This window comes from Aspergillus affinis (assembly GCF_023601865.1).
Source record: "Aspergillus affinis strain CMG 70 chromosome Unknown NODE_76_length_176809_cov_89_000192, whole genome shotgun sequence".
NCBI classification, from domain to species: Eukaryota; Fungi; Ascomycota; class Eurotiomycetes; order Eurotiales; family Aspergillaceae; genus Aspergillus; species Aspergillus affinis.
In genome coordinates this window covers 40146-53364 of record NW_026515857.1, presented here as the reverse complement: position 1 = coordinate 53364, position 13219 = coordinate 40146, and the positions used below count along the sequence as shown (strand labels likewise).

At 50.7% G+C, this 13219-nt stretch overlaps 6 protein-coding genes across 6 annotated transcripts; 4 read left to right on the top strand and 2 right to left on the bottom strand.

Moving 5' to 3' along the window:
* Positions 1-172: 172 nt before the first annotated feature.
* On the top strand, positions 173-1074 carry KD926_010064 (uncharacterized protein; the record flags this gene model as incomplete). The annotated part of the gene is made up of 2 exons (XM_053102572.1): positions 173-267; positions 333-1074. 2 exons carry the CDS (start codon positions 173-175, stop codon positions 1072-1074), a joined length of 837 nt encoding a protein of 278 aa, XP_052953944.1.
* A 370-nt stretch (positions 1075-1444) lies between these two features.
* On the top strand, positions 1445-2269 carry KD926_010063 (uncharacterized protein; the record flags this gene model as incomplete). Its single annotated transcript, XM_053102571.1, has 1 exon — positions 1445-2269. One exon carries the CDS (start codon positions 1445-1447, stop codon positions 2267-2269), a length of 825 nt encoding a protein of 274 aa, XP_052953943.1.
* Positions 2270-2803: 534 nt separating this feature from the next.
* KD926_010062 (copper acquisition factor BIM1-like domain-containing protein) lies at positions 2804-3762 on the bottom strand (the record flags this gene model as incomplete). Its single annotated transcript, XM_053102570.1, has 3 exons — positions 2804-3396; positions 3448-3519; positions 3570-3762. The coding sequence occupies 3 exons, from the start codon at positions 3760-3762 to the stop codon at positions 2804-2806; spliced, it is 858 nt and encodes a 285-aa protein (XP_052953942.1).
* Positions 3763-4683: 921 nt separating this feature from the next.
* KD926_010061 (uncharacterized protein) lies at positions 4684-5516 on the top strand (the record flags this gene model as incomplete). The annotated part of the gene is made up of 3 exons (XM_053102568.1): positions 4684-4816; positions 4868-5343; positions 5400-5516. The coding sequence occupies 3 exons, from the start codon at positions 4684-4686 to the stop codon at positions 5514-5516; spliced, it is 726 nt and encodes a 241-aa protein (XP_052953941.1).
* A 315-nt stretch (positions 5517-5831) lies between these two features.
* Positions 5832-10476, bottom strand: KD926_010060 (fungal specific transcription factor domain-containing protein; the record flags this gene model as incomplete). Its single annotated transcript, XM_053102567.1, has 6 exons — positions 5832-6293; positions 6352-6637; positions 6691-7126; positions 7176-8016; positions 8990-10285; positions 10345-10476. 6 exons carry the CDS (start codon positions 10474-10476, stop codon positions 5832-5834), a joined length of 3453 nt encoding a protein of 1150 aa, XP_052953940.1.
* Positions 10477-10899: 423 nt separating this feature from the next.
* KD926_010059 (P-loop containing nucleoside triphosphate hydrolase protein) lies at positions 10900-13154 on the top strand (the record flags this gene model as incomplete). The annotated part of the gene is made up of 6 exons (XM_053102566.1): positions 10900-11036; positions 11085-11370; positions 11882-12053; positions 12124-12358; positions 12417-12598; positions 12661-13154. The coding sequence occupies 6 exons, from the start codon at positions 10900-10902 to the stop codon at positions 13152-13154; spliced, it is 1506 nt and encodes a 501-aa protein (XP_052953939.1).
* Between the last annotated feature and the right edge of the window lie 65 nt (positions 13155-13219).

Below are 13219 nucleotides of genomic sequence, written 5' to 3'. Positions count from 1 at the left end.
TCACGCAGGAGGCATACGTAATGCGGATCCTCGGATTGTTGATGCCTGCGCGTCTTTTCGAAGGCAACCCAAATCCATGGCCCTTTAAAATACAGAGCGACGGTCGCCATAGACGGCATGAAAAAAATTAAATAAAATAAAATCCAATTGAAACAGGACTTCAGCCGGTACAATGACACTATCCTACGAGAACACGATCGCGACTGCCGAAGTGGTCTGTTATACGGTCGCGTTATCCCTCGCGGTCGCGCTGACCGTCCGACATGGGTAGGCCTCTTCTCTGTTCAACTTCCACTACTGGAAAGCCACTTCTGACCAGACTCTCTTCGCAGATGGCGCAAACAACCGTGCTGGCCCGCATTAGTCGCTTTTGCGATCGTGCGGATTCTTGGGGCCGCAATGGAACTGGGGACCCTCGCGGCGCCGCTGAATTTCTCTCTGTACCGGGGCGCTGCGACCCTGACGCATGCTGGGCTTCCTCTCCTCTTGGGCACATTGCTGGGTCTCATCCTGGTGGTTCGAAACAGTGTGCACAAGAAACGCCAGACGATTGTCCGATCATTCGTCATGCACATTCAAGCCCTTCTTCTCGTCGGGGCATTCATCCTGGGGATCGTTGGAGCGACGTCGGTGCCTGATTCCGACTTTGCGGGATTCACGACCACCAAGGTTCCGTCTGCTCTCGTCGCGAGCGTAATCCTCGATCTGATCGCATTCTTTTCCCTGGCGGTCTGCACGGTGTCTTTGTGCTTCTACACTCAATGTGTCCCGTCAGCGGAGAAGCGACTGTTGATGGCGGCCGTGGCTTCTCTGCCCTTCCTGCTCGTGCGCGTCGTTTACTCGGCGCTGTGCGTGTCCCTCGACAATATGGCGCTCCACTGGTTCAAGGGCTGTCTGCTCATGTTTATCGGCATGGCCGTGGTCATGGAAATGCTAGCGGTCACCACCTATACATGCGCAGGACTCGTGCCGGGATGTTGGAGGTCGCGTAAAGCCGCCACTACAGGCGCAGCAAAGGGGAAAAGAGCAGACAAGCCTGACTCCGAGAATTTGATAGCTCTGAATTCTCAGTAATAGGTTCTCTCGGTCGTTTTTGAATGACCGAAGGCAGAATATTGATGCCTTGCTGAAAGATTTCACATCTTCATCTTTCCCTCCACAGACCCAAATATGGGCCTACTTCAAGTGGTGCAGTGATCGGAGCATGCTCTAATGGCCAGTCCCGGACCTCTTCCTTCCGAGGCCCATCGTCCTGGGTGCTGGTGGCCGCGAATGGTACGGTGGGCATACTAGTCGGTGCCGTGAAAAGCGACTCGACTCGCCGTGATCCACTTGAACTGCCATCGAAGTATAAAGACTTCATCATTCCACACCCACCTTTCGTTCGGGTCACAAAAAGACCATTGGAAGTTATCTGGATTTTTGCTGATCCCCACTTCCTAACATGCAATTACTGCCAGCCATCCTGCTCCTTGTCAGCCCTCTGGCACTAGGATTAACGCCACTTTCCTTCCTGCAATCACTGGGATCGAATAGTTTTCTAGCACAGGACAACACCCAGAAAGTCCTGAACACTGAAAGCCAGACCCCGAAACCCTCCTGGGGGCGTCACACTCTCCCGACCTGGTACACATCCACCATTCTAGCACGGCGTCTCCTGCACAAGTCCACCGTCGGCCGTATCTCCACCACTTTCCCAGCATCCATCATCCCTGACCCAGTCCACCACTACAATCCGCCAGAAATGGTTTCGGGGCTCCCTATCAGCCTGCCGGAATACTTTGCCTCGTGCCACCCGGATGGTAACCCAACCATCCTAGGCCTCCACCTCGGCACTACTTTCAAAAACGCTGCCTTCGGGTCCAACGTCTCCCTCTCCGTCGACTGGTGGGACCACATCGCTTCTGGCACGGATATCACTCTCCGAGACCTATCGAACAGTCGCATGGCGCTACCGCGCGCCGTGCTGATGGGGTACCTGGAACCGTACCCAACCGCGGACCCCGAGACGAGAGTGGGTCTGGAACGGTGTTTTCTGAACGCTCATCCGGACGCGAGGGCTTGGCTGCCCGGTCGGGAGGGCGCGGCGCATGCAGGATTCTGGGCCAGGTTGGTCGTTCGCCAGGTGTTCTGGGTGGGGGGGTTTGGCGATAGGGCGTTGATTGGGTGGGTGAATATGACCGAGTGGGAGGGGATCCGGGAGAATGGCAGTGAGAGTGGCGTTGGTGATGGCAGGGGGTGGGGGGATGTGTTGCTACCTGGAGAGTGAACAGTTCGTGTGTTGTGGACCTCCATGTGCTTTATTGAGCACTGTCTGGAGGCGAGTCTGTGGTGGGAATCGGGCTTCGAAATGAAAGGAAGCGGCGAATGCTGTTTCCTGTACATGGCACTCTGGCTACGAAATTCTTATATAATAGTAGCTTAGTTTATCATTGAATCTCTATTTCGTTCCTTATAGAAGAGTGAGGTTGAGAATAGTCTCGCTATTGCCTGAACTAAACTTTTATTTCTGTATTTTGACGTGTGTGATGATGCCGGATGGTAGGAGATGAGTATGTTGCTTTATGGAAGGCTATGAAAACTTGCCATTCGGCAAAGTATATCAAAATTCACAGCTTGCAGAGTTATTGACATAGGAGAGGCATTGATTTTTCGGAATAAAAGACATTAACATAAACATGAAGCATACATCACATAATCATACCACATCCACCAGCTGTCCGGCTTCTTACCCAAAACCTACCATATTCATATCATCGACTCTACTAGGACAATATCACAGGACCATGATCGCAGAGCACAATCACCTAATCTTCCGCAATCCCAAGGGAGTATGATCAACTTCTCCCTTGGCACTCTCCGCCCAGTCCACATTCCTGACAGAAGCCTGGTTCCTCGCTGAGCGGTACTTCTGCAAGAGTCTCCGGTATCCGAACAGCAACGCAATGCCAATGGCCACACCTGCCACTGCACCGACCACGATACCCGCAATAGCACCACCCGAAAGACCGGAACCCCCACCGCCGCTGCTAGAATCCGAGTCCGATTCCGCTTTGCTCTTGTCGTCGGACCCCTTCGAGGACCCAGCCGTGGCGGTGGATCCCGCTCCCGCTGTTGTGGTACTTACAGCGGTGAACTCATCCGACGTCACGTTGAAGCAAGGAACCGAGTACGTGAACTGGCTGGTAGGTACGTAGGTCACATCGGCACAGGCATAGTAGGTCTCGTTCTTGTCTGTCTCCATATTACTGGTGTACTTGATCTGGAAGGTTGCGTTTTGCCCTGCTTCGGCATCAATGGTAGGATTCGGGACAGAGTAACATTCGTGACCGGGTTTGATATCGGAAACATCGGACTTCTCGATGAACGCTTCAAAATCGTCGTTGCTGGTCGGGTCTACCGGGTGTTAGTCCATTTTCTCGTAAAGGGGAGCAGGATGGTGCATACTGTTCTTGTGAGAGATGGCAACCTGGACGTTCCAGGACTCATCTTGGACAACAAGAGCTAACTTTCCGTTGACTATGGTTGATTGTCAGACTGGAACTGGCTGCATGGAATCCCTAACCTACTCAAGGGAAAGTCTGTTCTGTTGACTGGTCCGGTATTGGAGCCACAGGGCGCGTTGTTATCATACTTCTCTCCCCATTTGCGGTCTGGCGGCCACATGAATGCCACTGCGCCCATCTCCTTCGCGGCATCTTCTCCATGAGCCCAAGCTGCGGTGGCGGACAGAGCGATAAGGGACAAGATAGAGCTCTTCATGATGGGCAAATTATAGCCGGAAAGGCAAGAGGACAAAATTTCAACGGGATAGATGGAAGAGAGTATCTCGTTTACCTATATTGGACCCGATCACCCCTCTTTATATCCCTGCGCTTTCGTCGAGTCGGCGTTGCACGCCAGGGCGGCGAATACCCGAACTACTCTCGGCGACAAATGTGTCATACTTTTCACCGTTTTCACATGAGCTAAGTCCTGAGCCAGGAAGCGACAGGCACCATCAGGGCCACCATCAGAGATTTCCTCCTGGTGCAGGAAACAAACCAACCGGATGTTCTCGCTTCCCTGCAACCAGTGGAGTGACATTTTAGCAACTCAGTCCGTGGCATTATTGCAAGCCCGAGCACACCGCCAAGACCAAATAGATGAACTTATCAGTCGGAGAAAACCGCTCGGACCAGGCCAGCTCGACTTCTCATAGGGTCCGACGGAGCCGTTAATATCGACTGGCTGGCAAGGGGATCAGATTAGATCAATCAGATAAGATGGCTGTGGGCCGGGAGACCCACTTTGACTGCCATAAGCGAGTGACCGTTACATCGCTGGCTCCTTGACCAGCCCAGTGGACAGGGATCGCGGTGGAGAATGCCCTCGGAACGCCCTCGGAAAGCCTCTTCAGGTCTAGGCTGCATGATTCGAGTGAGACACCGACTCAAATTGGCAATGAGACCCGACAGGATGCTGGAATCCCGAGCACTCGTACGATGAATCGGACGGAGACTGGGAAATGAAGCGTTCGTGAGGATGCAATGGCAATTTAGGCCCTTTCCCAGGTCTATAAGTAAGAGCTCATGAGCTGTTGACAAGATGCCTCCTTCTCATTCAGTGTCATTCATTACCCACTTGTCCCAGATTTCGGTCTTTACATTACCTTGACAGGTTCACTCGCTGCTATCATTCATCATGCATTTCCCCACCCTTGCCGCCTTTATCTGCCTGGTTATCAGTGCCAGTGCCTTTGATTACCCCGAGTTTGTCCCTCTTCACCGTCGCCAGGAACCCGGCACCCCCGCATATGAATGCCATGCCAACTGCGGTACAATATCAATTCACCACATCATCCAAAACTAGCACTAACAACTTCAAGGTGGCGTGATCACGTCCTCCCGGTCTGACGACTTCTGTGACTCGAGCACCTTCAAGTCTCAGCTCTCTGACTGCTTGAAATGTGCCAATAAGTTTGACATCTGGAAGTACTACGGCAACTCAGTGTCTAAGGCCGCTGAGTCCTGTGGTCTAGATTCCACTCCCGAGGACACGAGTGATGATGATGAGGGTGACAGCTCTTCGACCACTGTGGGACCTGCTTCTACCACTAGCGCTGAGCCCAGTGCTACTGCCACCGAAGCTCCCACCGAGGCTTCCACCGAGGCAGCAACTACCTCTGTCGAACCTGAGGAGTTCACCACCGCTCCAGGAACCACCGCACCAGGCACCACCGCTCCGTCTGCTACCCAGAGCTTCACCACCACTGCCTCAGCGCCAGGATCCTCTCATCCGGTAATCCCAACTGGGTCTAAGTCAACTCCCGTCTCTGGATCGGGTACCCCTACCGGACAGGCTGTGCGTTTATTCTCCTGTCTGAATTGCTATGACCATATTGCTGATTTTTTCAATAGACTGCCAGCGCCTCTTCCTCGGATATTCCTCTCTCGAACTCCGCATCCAGTGCTCAGGGTAACGTGTGGATCGGTGTCGTTGCTGGATCGCTCGTTGTGGCTGCGATGGGCATTTAAGGTCTTCCTGCCTTTCCTCCACCAAGCCCGAGTATCCCACTCTTCTCCCAGAACGACTCCCAAGATGACCACCATCCCTAATTTCCTTCATTAATGGGCCAGATGTCGATCTCTCACTACACATTTGGCCCAGCTTTAATTTTATTTAATAATTCATGTATGGATATTGACTTGACTCCCATGTTTGTTTGCCGGTGACCTTGGAACGAGTATGTAGTATCTATAGAGAACATGTTATTTTTTTTATCTTGATAGATCCTAAAACTTTCATAATTTCATTACGTCGCCCTGAGGTTGTCCTTAGGTTGTCCTGGTTTATAACACAGCCTCCGGAATGGAACCATCCACCCAGAATTCATCCCACCAATCTAGAAACTCAACACTCGTTCCAAATGTATTCACGTTGAGGGCGTTCTCGTCCGGCAACAGGAGGCTGTCGGCTGGGGGTCCCAAAGCCGTAATACTATCATTTAGGGGTCCCTCGCATCCTTCGATCCCTGATCGGTGCTGGACTTGGTCCGTCGTTTGGGCACCTGCCCCGGCATGGTGGTTCAAAGTTTCGTCAAGAAGTCTTGTAATTACCTCGCTGACCTGCACGCAATTTTTCTGCGTGATGCTAATGACATTGTTCACGTCTTCGAACCATGATACAAGCAGGCTCAGATTCCGAATTATGGTGGACCGAGGAATAGAGGAGGGAAGCGGCGTCCCCTGAACGGTGCATCGATGAAGCTCGATCGCGAGCACCCCGGCGGCTGGAAGACCGTAAAGAAGGAACTAAAAAGAATCAATACCCAGATATAAGTACGCAAAGTTTGAAGTTAAGCCAGCTCACCACTCCCATGTACCCCTTTTGGATATTTCCACCCTGCTTGCGGGCTTTAATGAATTCAATCAAGGCAGTAACGATTCGCATCGATGAATTCAGTAAGTTGTGCATAGAGTCCTGAGTTTGGCGGCATCTAATTCGTTCTATCTGCGAGACTGCCTGCAGATACTCCATCGAGGTGATGACCCGAACGGACGCGTTGGCCGGGTTCTTGTCTCCGAATCCGGTGGCGTGATAGTGAAATTGGACCGGAATACTCTCCCACATTTGTTGCAGGTCGAGATGAACTGCCCTAGGTGCTTATTAGAGATTTATTCCGATGTTACGGGGGTTGTGAAATCGTACTGTAACTCGTCGTCAAAAGTCTTAGTCTTCTTGCCCAGAAAAAGTGCCACCACTCGTTCTCGTAATTTCGCTATCTTATATCTCACTCGTACTGCGGTTGCCGGTCGGATGTTCCCATTAGGAGAAAACGGCCCATCACTCCAGCCGTCCGCAGATATCCCGCTGAGGACCTGTTTGAGAGACACTGGATCTAAGACTAGACTCTCATCTTCGAGATCTAGCGGCAGATCTGTATCGCAATAGTGATCCGGCAGTCGGGGCGGTCTCCCGAGAAACATGGCGATATTCTTGTCAGTGCGATAGCACGAAGTAAATACTCGCTTCCGTGTCTCCGAAAGAAAGAAAGGGATATCTGCATTAGATGCTTGGAGTCGATGCAGGCCAAGGGAATACATGTGCGATATCAAATTCCCGAAGACTCGAAAAACGTAATCACCTAAATTTCGTAAGCCCATGGGTTATGACACATTTCCAGGACTATTTACTCAGTTCCTCAATGGCATCGGCCACCAGCGCGAAATGTGTATGGTACAACCATACCAACAAATCGTTAACATTGTCATGCTGATTGCAAATGTCGATGCACGCGTTACTTGCAGCAGCCATCTCCTCTGTGAAAGCATCCTTCTCTGTCTCGCTCAGAAAAGAGTCAGACTGATACCATACGGTTGTAGTGGCTAGTCCTGCCAAAGTGAAGATAATTCCGACAAACTCCCATCTTAGGTTCTCCCCGGTGAAAGTGGCGTAGAACTCGTCCGGCGTCATGTTAGGGGTGATGACAATCGATTTCTCTGCCGTGTTGCGAGTGATAATAGAGGCTAGAGCCTCTTCATCATCAAACCACCTTCCGCTCTCAATTTGAGTCCGAAGTAACCTCAGCGGTTGCAGTGCTAGGGGCTCCGGGATCGTGTTAAACAAGCATTCTTCGAAGTTCCGGGTGATCATTTCTTCATACATCGCCAACGGACGAAGGAGCTGGACCAGCCGTCGCGCGAAAGTATTCGAAGCACTATTCCAGCGACCCCACGAGCCGGAGGATCGAGCATATGTCGAGACCTCGAGGTTGGGACTGACGTCTTGAAACACGGACAGGAAACTGGACGGGCCCAAGTAATTCCCTCGCCCTGCGGTGGAGGGCTCACTCTCTACTATTCCGGAGGATCCACCCGGCGTGTGTAGTTGAGATAGAACTGCAGGACTATTTTGAACTTGTACGTCATGGCTTCTTTCTGCCCTGGACCTAGACGGAGTGGGTTCGGTCTGTCTTGACCCTGAACGGGGTTTGCTACCACGTGGTCGCGTTAAAGGGGCAGGATGGTAAAAGCACTAGGAGAATCAGCCAAGCAGGTTACGGAATCACCATGAAGGGTATAATTAATCATGTCTACCTTTGAGGTAAGCTTCCTCTGAGCGCACCGACTACATGTGGGCCGAGCATGATCGCATCGGATCTTAGAGATGCGACATGGCTCACAGGATGTGGGCTTTCCGTTCCTGCGGACTGAACCATCTCGAGCTCCGTGGGCCTTCATACCTGACTCCGACCGATTCAAAAGCAAACGTCTCAAAACTGAGGCGTAAATCAGACAGATCGATGGAGAATCAAAAAAGAGTGACGGGCGGGAGGGGGCCGCGGAATAACCCCGATTATATGTCGGCATTCCCGCATTCCGATCCTGGTTTTATTCCGATGCCACGGGGCTTGGCACGGCTGACATCGGAGTTCGGACTAACTAACTACACTACTCGAAATAACGCAATAACCACCTTCACCTATCTTTATGATTCTGTGACATTTGGTTCATTATAACCATTTGATAGTCTGTAAGTCGAGGCTTGATTTTGAAATAGCATCGAAGTAAAATTCAACATGTGTGTTTTTGCTTACTGTTTATAATTGACACGTTTATAGAGTCGCGAAAAATATATTCTTTTGTTAGCTTGTCGACTGTGCTGTGGTGCGTACTGACGAGGGGAAGATGTAGGTGGGTTGCAGGGACTGGATGCACTGCAGTGGTCAAAAAGGATGGAATGAATGAACATATGTCTTAATTAATACTGATGATTGAATTGATGTAGGAAAAGTCGTGGTGTTCGTATCGTTACGTATCTAAAAGGTGCAGACGGCGAAATGCTTGGCACTTGCCTCAGGCATGCAAAGGCCTAGATAGGCAACATGGAATGCTTGGCACAATGAGGCATTCCACCATGCACGAAGTGAGGAATGGAAAAAAAACCAAAAAAACAACAAGGATAAAGACGGACTAATGTAATCTACGAGACCCAGTCTGGTTCTCACATATCGGATGCTTTCAACTGCTTGTTGCAAAGTAATCATCAGGCTGGAGTTACCATCAGACTTCCGCTTGTGCCCCATGGGCTGATCATATGTGCATCTCTCAATCTGATCCAGACTGGTAGGCAAGCTCAAGAGAGGCGTGAAGCCATCGGTCGTGAATAGAACCTTGGACAGAGGTGGAGTCTCTCTAGGTGAGCAGAATAGTTTGACAAATTGCTCTAAATACAGCTCCATTGATTTACTCATCGTACCATCATCAAGCAGCTGGATGCCATTGATGAGACAGAATAATGTTCGGGGTGCAGTAAGTAGTAGATTATCAAGGATCGCGATGGCAGTTGCTAGAGAGTCTGTCGACCCATCCAGCGAGGAGAATTCGAACGAGTCCAGTGCGGCAGGAGGTGGTAAGGAGTCGGGGATATATCGGAGAAGCTGATAAAGCAGCGAGTATACCATTCTCACTAGTTCGGAATCTCTCGGTGGGCCCGTTTCGTATTCCCAGATGTTCAGACAAAAGTAGGAAATGACTGGGAGATTCATGGACTGGATTGTATCGAGGGTAGAGCTGCTCATGAGGGTGTTCTGCGAAGGGGTGGCGGTGTTAAAAGGCCCGTCAATCCAGAGGCAGGAAGACACTGGTGTAGTAACCCATTGTTGTACAATGTTAACGACCTCGAGACTGACAGAGAGATTGTGGGTTTGATCTTTCAAGCTCGCATAGTATACGTCTTGAAGATACGATCTGAGATGTTGAGCCGAGTCTTTGAAATCTGACATTGTCCGATCGGCAGCTGACAGAGACGAACAATCTGACTCCTGGGGCAAAAGTTTGGTATCATCTATATCAAGTGATAATGCATTATGGGACTTTGACTTAACGGCAAGTAACTGCAAGCTTTGGTTCATGCGAGCCTGCTCCCGCAAAAGGAGTTGCAGCTTTTCGCCGATCGGAAGCAAGTCCTCTTTACTGGCCACTTTGTTCCATCTTTCCGGCTGCATCTGCTGTTCAACTTTGGTCATCAGCTCCTTCATATTTGACCTTGCTTTGCCCACCAGGTTCTCGACGTAACCGAAGTTAAAACTATGGATGACACGCCGCAGACGGGATTGGTGCCAGTGAACAAGAATGCCCACAAGGACCTTGAAAACCTCGGTGTAGAAGAGGGCGACATATGGTCGAACGGGTTCATTGTTGAAGGGGCCAGAGATAAGCCCCCGGGGATATTTGATATCATCCCAGTTGTCTGCGAGAATCTTCGACACGCCGGTCGCGACGGCTTGGTGGTTCACGGCGGCCTGCGCGGTGTCAGGGGGAACACCATCTACCGGTAGAGGACATCGAGACAATGTCTTACCTTGACGATCGCGGAGATACTCCCAGTCACAAGCGAAATATATTTGTCCCCGGTCGGGAAGATGTGAAACAGCTCTTTGTGGTCCTCGAGACTCTCGCATGCTTTGAAGACTGCCTGCTTCGCTTTGCCCATTCGTGTTCCTGGAAGCTCTCCTTCGCCACGAGAACGGCTTTCCAAACCACAGTGATATTAGGAGGAGCATCAACACGCGAGCGATGCTCTGGAGGTAGAACTTTCTGCGAATGCCAGCGATGCGAACTCACCAAACAGCACCATACCGCCAGTTAATCCGGACGAGAAGGGGGGATGGCAAACGGAAGATGATGGCGATGTGGCGAGCGAGCGAAGTGGTCCTAGTTGTTCCCTAAATCAAGCCAGCGTTTCATACTCAGTGGAAGTCTTTGAGAACGCTAGCGACTTGCCTAGAACGTTCAAAAACGATCGCCCCCCATCGTTCGAAGAAAAGCGACGAGCGTATGCAGGCAATGAGGAGGGCGAAGAAGAGACCGTTTCGAAGTGATCACAAGTGTGGTGAGCGGGGGAAGGAAGTCGCAGATGGAGGCCTTCTATCAATGGGAGTCGGGAGAAGCCGTTGGAAAAATAGAGGTGAAGGAGATCGGAAAGTCCAGAATCGAGATCTATTCCCAGGTCTTACTCGAGGTCATTCGAAGCGTTGTCTCCTACTACCCGGGGTGAGCTCCTTCGCGCCGGTCAAAGGATCTAGTCTAACGGCACGGAAGACAGAATCTGGCTGGCGATGTAGTTACAATTCACCAGCAATACCCAGTGCTGATTTATCATCGCCATGAACTGCGGGCTCTCCAGGCAACAGAAGAACCACTGGAGGCTGTCAGGTCCAAGCATATCCGGCTTCTTTTCGAATTTCTAGACCCCTTCATCGATCGAGTCATCGTGCCGGAAGAACGACGATACAAGAAATCGGTTCCTGCCGCTACATTCGACAATCTGTGGCTGTTGCTCAAGTCAGGCACATTCGTTTACGAGACCTACAAAGAAAAGCCAATGGTACATTGTGTTGTATCAATGCAAGAGTTGATATTGGAGAAATGAGAGAAAAAAGGGAGGCGTGTCTGGGAGTTATACGCTTGGAATATCATGGCAACCGAAATTAAAGTGGGCAGAACCGGGGGATACAGCAAAATCCACCGATTTGAGGGCGAAAAGGCAATCACGTCGCTGGCGTCCGTGCCACTCGAATACTTAGATGCAATCGATGGGGGAGAAAAGCGACGACAGCTTGTAGAGAGAGGGAAGAAGTTCTTCTGGCTGCTGTCCTCTAAATACAAGCAGGTGATGTAAGAAGGCTATGCCCCCAATATCTCCTTGAGTCCTGTTCCGCCAAGGTCGGGGGACCAAGCTCGCTTTGAGCGTGACAAATATGTAAGTGCTCCTCTTGTCAATGTAGACCTATGGCCGAGGTAAATGTAGTACAGGGGACTGGTGATTATTGACCCGGAGTCCGCGCTGACCTTGGAGAGAGTGAGTGACGTGTATGGGCTGGTACTTTGATGGCGAGTGCAAAGATGGGAATGTCGCTGGGGAGAACCCATCAGCAGCACCAGGGCCAATTCCTCAATGGGATAGTTTCGACAACATCACCCCCAATCAATTCGAGAACCTCACAGAGGATCATTATGTTCTTGCAAGTCCCGTTATGGCGGCCTTTGGATTGAAAGATAAAACATGGGGTCAGGTTGCGCCCATGAGCACCCCCTCGCTTTTGCTCACATATTGCCGAAAACGGCTGACAGTAACTAGGTGTATTTGAAGTTGAGTGTTTTCAGGAAATTCAGGGGCAGGAGTTGCAGAAGCCTGTCCTTCCACAGGGTGACATCGAAGTAATCGAAGCCCTTGCCTATCGTCAAGAGAACATGCAAAAAGCATGGAGGCCTGACTTTATCCAAGACAAGGATGAAGGCCAGATAACATTGTTACATGGGCCTCCAGGAGTAGGCAAGACTTATACCGTCGATAAGGCCGACTTCCTCGGCCGGTAGATGTGAGCTTTCGCACAACTGACTCTTCGTAGAATGGATTGCAATGACAACTAGCCAACCTCTGCTCTCGCTTGCCATTGCGGACATCGGAACGGAGGAGCACAGTATCGAGGGAGAGCTGATGAAATGGTTCTATTTTGCCGAAACATGGAACGCAATTCTTCTGATCGATGAAGCGGATATTTTCCTGGAGCGGAAAAGCAACTATTATCTGGCACGAAATGGCATAGTTTCAGGTACGCAATGGGGCGAATAAACTGGACACGTTAATCAAAACCAGCAACCGACTCTAAATTAGTGTTCCTGCGACAGATGGAATACTTTCGGGGAATCTGTTTTCTCACCAAGAACCGGGTGGAACATATCGATGACGCGTTTCTCTCCCGGGTCCACGTTGTTCTGGAGTACAAGAGCCTGGATGGCGAGATGAGCAATCGAATTTGGGAGGCATTCTTCGTCAAGCTTCTACACGACATGAAAGGCAAGTTCATCATTCATTCACAGGCGAAGCGCTTTATTCTGGACCGAAAAGAAGGAAGTGAAGTGCAATGGAGTGGTCGCGAAATTCGCAACACATTGCAGACAGCGGTCGCCCTTGCAGAATACGAAGCTAGCAAGGAGGGGGCATACTCTGATGAGAATCCGGTCATTGTGGTGACGGAGCATTTCAAGCAAGTGATGCAGATGAGCCGCGCATTCTGCAACCACATGACCAGTGTTCACGCCGGCACGGAATTAAAACGCGCTCAGTTGAATCGGGATCGCAACGATAGCTTCCATGATCGTTCATAGAGCAACTAGAATCATCTTAAGTCCTTGAAGGAGGTTTTCTGTAAGAGTTTTACTATAAATAGCAC